The sequence below is a fragment of the Nestor notabilis genome, unplaced genomic scaffold (assembly GCF_000696875.1).
Source record: "Nestor notabilis isolate BGI_N333 unplaced genomic scaffold, ASM69687v1 scaffold26386, whole genome shotgun sequence".
Classification (NCBI taxonomy): Eukaryota; Metazoa; Chordata; class Aves; order Psittaciformes; family Psittacidae; genus Nestor; species Nestor notabilis.
Window position 1 is genome coordinate 1,036 of NW_009932798.1, and position 5,374 is coordinate 6,409.

The 5,374-nt window shown below is 51.6% G+C and overlaps 1 protein-coding gene across 1 annotated transcript; it reads right to left on the minus strand.

Moving 5' to 3' along the window:
- Positions 1-373: 373 nt before the first annotated feature.
- Positions 374-5,001, minus strand: APOD (apolipoprotein D). The gene is made up of 5 exons (XM_010016580.1): positions 4,937-5,001; positions 4,302-4,455; positions 3,888-4,009; positions 2,037-2,125; positions 374-773 (listed from the first exon to the last, which is right to left on the minus strand). The coding sequence occupies exons 2-5, from the start codon at positions 4,422-4,424 to the stop codon at positions 538-540; spliced, it is 570 nt and encodes a 189-aa protein (XP_010014882.1). The 5' UTR covers positions 4,425-4,455; positions 4,937-5,001; the 3' UTR covers positions 374-537.
- Between the last annotated feature and the right edge of the window lie 373 nt (positions 5,002-5,374).

The window sequence follows — 5,374 nt, forward strand, 5'->3', positions numbered from 1 at the left end:
CATATGCCTGCAGGCCTGCACCAGAAAACGCTCGAGACCTCAGTCTAAGTTCCAGGTCTGCAGGACTGACCCACTGTGTGTGATTGCTGCCTCTCATAAGGCAGCGCCTGCGGTGTAGCTCAGACAGCGCAGACTCCTAGCATGCCCAGAAGCATCAAGACAAAAATGGGAAAAAAACCTCGGGCTGTGTGATGAAAGGTTTTTCCCGGGACTAATACTTGCACATCATATCTCATACCCTTTCCCATCCACATAGAAGAGGACTCACAGCAACAGCAGAGCTTCACGTTTGTGCTTCAGGGTTTCTTTTCTTCACCCATTGGCTTTGAATCAGTCAGTTACTCTGTGGAAGTCAGAGCGAGAAAAAAAGGGGGAAGCACGATAGAGAGAACATCAGCAAAGCATAACTCAGGGCTGGCAAACTACTGTTAGCAAGGGATTATTGCATTTCTCTGTTACATAGAGAAATTCTAATGGATAACACAGAAAGCAACGAAGTTCATTGCTGGTCTGGTGCTGTGTCACTGCATGCCGGAGTTACATCTCAGAAGGGCAGTTAAGTTGATCCGTGGGCATCATTTTCTCAGTGTCGATCTTGTAGGACTGGAGAACACTCTTCAGATGTTCCACAGTTTCTGGGTGCATGTCGGGAGCTCTTGATAAAATCCAGGCATAGTCAATGTGGAAGAGCCAGAGAATGTTGGTGCAGGAGTAAACCAGTGAGTAGTTTTCATAGTCGGTGGAGATGACCCAGTAAGGGGCTGAAGGCATGACTAGGAGAAAGAAGGGCATGGTGAACGTGATGCGTAGCTGACTGCACTGCTCTGCAGCACTAGAGCCATGGCTCCTGGTGCTGTTCCCACTTTGGCTGAGCCTGAGCCACATATAGTGGTCAGTATAGGGAGTTATAATTTATAAAAGCCTATCACAACTCCTAATTCTGTCCAGTGGGGCTCAAGAAAGCCACAAAGCCCTGGATAGGAAGGCCTTGCTGGCAAATTAACACTATGACCTGATCAGCTCATCCAGGCCACCAAAAGCCGGCCCAGCTCGCAGCCGTGTGAGGGTGCTTGCTCTGCGATCTGGGAGCTGACACCGGTGATCTGAGGAGCACAAACCACCACATGTCTCCCCACCACCACCCACTGCCCCAGGGTGCTCCGCTCATGGAACCAGCTGGAGCCTGGGCAGTGGGAATCAGTATGGTCCAGTCCATCCCACCAGCACCAGTCACCTGGGACAGATTCTGTTCTCCATCAGGCTGCTATGCCTGAAGCATTTGCTCCAGTGGGAGACAGCCACTCCGCTTCAAACCATCAGGCACAAAGCAGAGGTGGGTCCAGCAGACAGGCAGTATTTGTGTCTGATGCACTTAGGAGCTAGAGGTGCTGTTTTCTTGAGGCTCCCATCCAGTGAGGATGGTTGGGGTTGCACATGCTGTGGGTGAAGCAGCTGCAGGTGATGCCTTAGCAGTGCGTAATTAAGACCGGCTGTGCACATGAACAATAATTGTATCTCCTTGCAAGTGCCCTGTTCCACCCATTTCTCCAAATAACTTCTCTGTGTGAGTGCTATGAAATAACCAAGGAAAAGGTGTGAGGGAGCAGAATAAAAAGAGAGCCAAGGCGAGGCCTCTGCTCACTTTCCAAAATGTTGCTACAGACAGAGGAAAGTGCTCTGCAATGGGAATAAAACTCACTGCACCTCAGCAGGCCTATCGTGTGTTACATTGACAAGGGAAGGAAAGGCAAACAAAACTGTATTATTAATGGTTATTAAAAGGCTTTTGTAAGCCGAGGCAGGATGGGCTAGAAGCTATACCACTGTTCAGAAAAACAAGCCTGTTGCTGGCCCTTGCTGCAGCTCCCTCATCTCTTCCCTCCCAGTCCCCATCTGTGAAATGGCCTGAAGGGATGCTAATGCTGATGGTCTTTTTTGCTTTGACATCAGCTGGTGAAGAGTGCTCCACCACTGTGGCTGTAAATGATGTATAAGTATCAACAAGACCACTGTGAGCCTCCCAACCATGCACTTACACCAGTTAAAGCGGACGCCCAGCTTGGCTGGCTCCTTCACATCCATGTGCATGATTTCTCCTTCGACTTCATTGACTTTGCCATTGGAGCTAAGGGGAGAATGACAGGGCAAGAAATTAAATTAGCTCAGTTTGAAATAATTTTTTTTGCTTTCCACTACATAATCCCTTGTAGTGCATCCACCTATCAAGAGGAGGCCGAAACACGCACCAGCTAACCGCAGCATCCCCGGAAGGACAGCTCGCCCCTGTGGATGGTTTCAGCAGCACCCAGGGCACACCAGTCCTAGACCTGGCGCAGTGGGGGAAATGCTCTCCCAGGTTAAACCACCCCAGTGCCCCAGGGTGCCTCTCTCGAAGTGCCCCTGCCACTGGGTTGTACTTCAGTGCCAGGGGGACAGTGACAGAGAAAACAGAGAGCAAGACCCCTCTGCAGGATGGGAGTATCCCAGCACTGATCTTGGATATGCCAGGAAGTAGCTCAACTTCTGCTAGCTGTGGAAGGCATGTGTTCACCCCTGTTTAATCACCTGCATTTTTCCTAGGACACAGCACATTCCTCTGCACACACATTACCTGTCCCTGCTTGGTAGTCCAGGGTTTGTTTCACAGCTGGTTCAGAGCACTGCCTTGCTGGCAATAAGCCCTGTGACTCAGGCTGCCCATCTTATAATTGCATCTTTCCCCAGATGTCTCAAGACCTGGACACTGCCTGTGGGGCAGGAAAGTTTTGTGCTTCCCTGTGAAACAGGAATACCCAAAGAGGCAGAAGGTAATGCTGCCAGCAGCAGAGGTCGAGGGCCTGATGCTGGGCCATGCATAGTGCACACCTGAACCAAAATATTCAGGATCCTGAGCTGCTGCAGTGGTGCCACTACTGGTCAGATTGATCTCCTGCAGATTAATGGGGGTGCAGATCAATGTCCAGCTGTTTGCCTAGCACTGCCATAGCAGTGGAGCTGCAGAGACAGTGCTGCGCAGTCAGCGAGCGGCATGGACACTGCTCTCTGCCAGACACAAGGGATGTGTGGCCACGTTGTTGTCATTGTGAGCCAGAACAAAGCCCCCATGCCATGCCAGGGAGCACAGGGGACAGCACTGCATTCACCGCTTGCTCCCTCCCTCTCATTCTTTCAGCCACACAGAGCAGCACCAGCTGGGGCTGGTGGTGGAAACAGATGAATTGATATCTGCATCTGCCCATGCAGAAAGCCAGGAGGGCTCAGGATAATTGCAAACCATCAAGTGTGATAAAGGGAACAATCCGCATTATCTTTGCTCACTGATTTAAACTGGCAACGATTGTCGATCCCCTTACACAGCAGTTACTACCAGTACAAGGTAAATGCTCCAGAAAAAGGCTGACAAATGTTTGCTTAAGTAAAAATGATGCGTGTGCTTCGCCTTCCCTGCCCCTTTTCATTGGGTCCCTTCAAAGCTCAGAGGAGCACAGGGCACAGACACCTCTCAGCACACAGGGGCACAAGGTGGTGGCTGCCATCCCATATGGAGCCCTGTGACCCTCCCTGGGACAGGACCTGGGGCATCTGGCTTCTTAGTCATCACTGGGGACCACAAACCAGTCAGGAGGAGACCCAGGCTGTTTCACACTGGAGTCACCATGTGCCTGTGATCTATTTTCTCACAACTCACCTTGGACAACCAGAGAGAGACCTGGTGAGCCCCAGGGAAGCACTGGCAGAAACCAGAGACCTGCATCTCTGCTGTAACCACAGCAAAGCCCATTATCCCAGCAAAGCTACTGCAACCACAGACCAGAAACAGGCAATTTGGAGACAGGACAGGAGTGCCACTGCTGCAGGGAGGACGCAGCTGGAATGCAAACACTTACAGCAACTCCTTGTTGATCACCTTGAACTTCCCATTCTCCTTCAATGAGTAGTTTGCCTGGATGCAGCTTCCTTTCTCGAAACTTGAGGGCAGCTTCTCTATCTCGTACCATTTCCCCAAATACTGGTAGAAGAAGGTCCAAAGAGACGGTTTTAGCACGAGAGGACTGAGGCAGAGCACCCTGTCATGTTTGCCAGCACAGTTTTGCCTGCTCAGTCCATTTGAGCCCTCCCCTCTGTGGTGCAGGCGGCTGTGGGGGTTAGTGGGGTCGCAGACCTGCTCTGGCAGCTCCAACACAAGGTATCAAGACCAGACCTGACCACCCCCTCCATGACCCAGGCACTTTGCCATCAGTCTCATGTCCCCTTAGCCTACCTTGCTGCCTGCCCTGAGACTTTTAGAAACTTTTTCACACCTGATTGATATCGAAGTCTTCTTGGACTGCTGGATCTGGGCATGGTCCCATGTGAAACATCTGGCCTTTTCCAAAGCCGAGGAGGCTGAACAAGACCGAGAGCCACACTGCTGTGGCCAGCATGGCTGCACCAGGATGCAGGCAGAAAATGGACCTGGAGAGAACAAAAATAGCTGAAATGGCCTGTGGCAGTGGTGTTGGAACCAGATAATCTTTAAGGTCCCTTCCAACCGAAACCATTCTGTGATTCTATGATTCATGTGCCAGGATGTACACAGCACTGTAGGATAGGGAGGTTGTTCAAGACTCAAATCAGCACCAAATAAAACATGAATTAACTACCAAAAGCATGCTGCAAGAAGGGAAAGTGAGCTGTGCTGTTCACTCCCAAGCAGCCTCTTGAGCCAGGATGCTGCCCACACGCTCCAGGCTCTACTTGGGGCAGGTCAGCACCTACAGACCATGCAGCACAGGGCTGCTCTGCTGCCTTGGCCAGAAAACCCTCCACAGGAACAGTGGTAGCATTTTGCACAAGTTTAAAGGAAAAGCCCATTTTGCCTCCAGCTGCAGGCCATGGGCTCTGCTGCGGACACACGCACAGCTCCCAGTTTGAATCTCTCAATTCAGAAACATACCTTGGCTGATGAGGTGGAGTGATGCTCTGCTGAGGGCCAAGGCTGCAAGAACAGCTCTGTGGTGAGCTCTCCACCCTGTCGCTTTATAAGCGCACTGGGATCATCATTATTCAGCACCAGCACAAGCCACTCCCTGGTCCTCAAAGTGTTGTGTTTTTTTGGCAGGGCAGTCAGCTGCCTTAGATCTGCAGCTGGTACGAAACTGTGGATGGGCTGCAACTTGGCTGCTCACCCAGGCAAACAAAAGTATCCGATGTGTCTGGGTATTGCTCCACAGCTGCAGAGCTCTGTGTGCAGAGCCATTCGGCCACTCGTGAGAGCCTCAGACCTGGGTGAGAACAGCAGGGGAAGGGGACAGCAGCAGCTCCTGTTCTGCTCCCTCTGGCCCAGCAGCAGCCATCACTGTGCTTGCAGGGGGGACGTGCAGCCTCTTCTGCC

What these genes read in the sequence shown, in the direction of transcription:
- APOD (XM_010016580.1), bottom strand. Translation starts at nt 4,424, where the DNA reads ATGCTGGCCACAGCAGTGTGGCTCTCGGTCTTGTTCAGCCTCCTCGGC. An exon ending in AAGACTTCGATATCAATCAG is followed by an intron (nt 4,010 to 4,301) that starts GTGTGAAAAAGT and finishes TTCTTCTACCAG; the next exon opens with TATTTGGGGAAATGGTACGA. An exon ending in GTGATCAACAAGGAGTTGCT is followed by an intron (nt 2,126 to 3,887) that starts GTAAGTGTTTGC and finishes TTCTCCCCTTAG; the next exon opens with CTCCAATGGCAAAGTCAATG.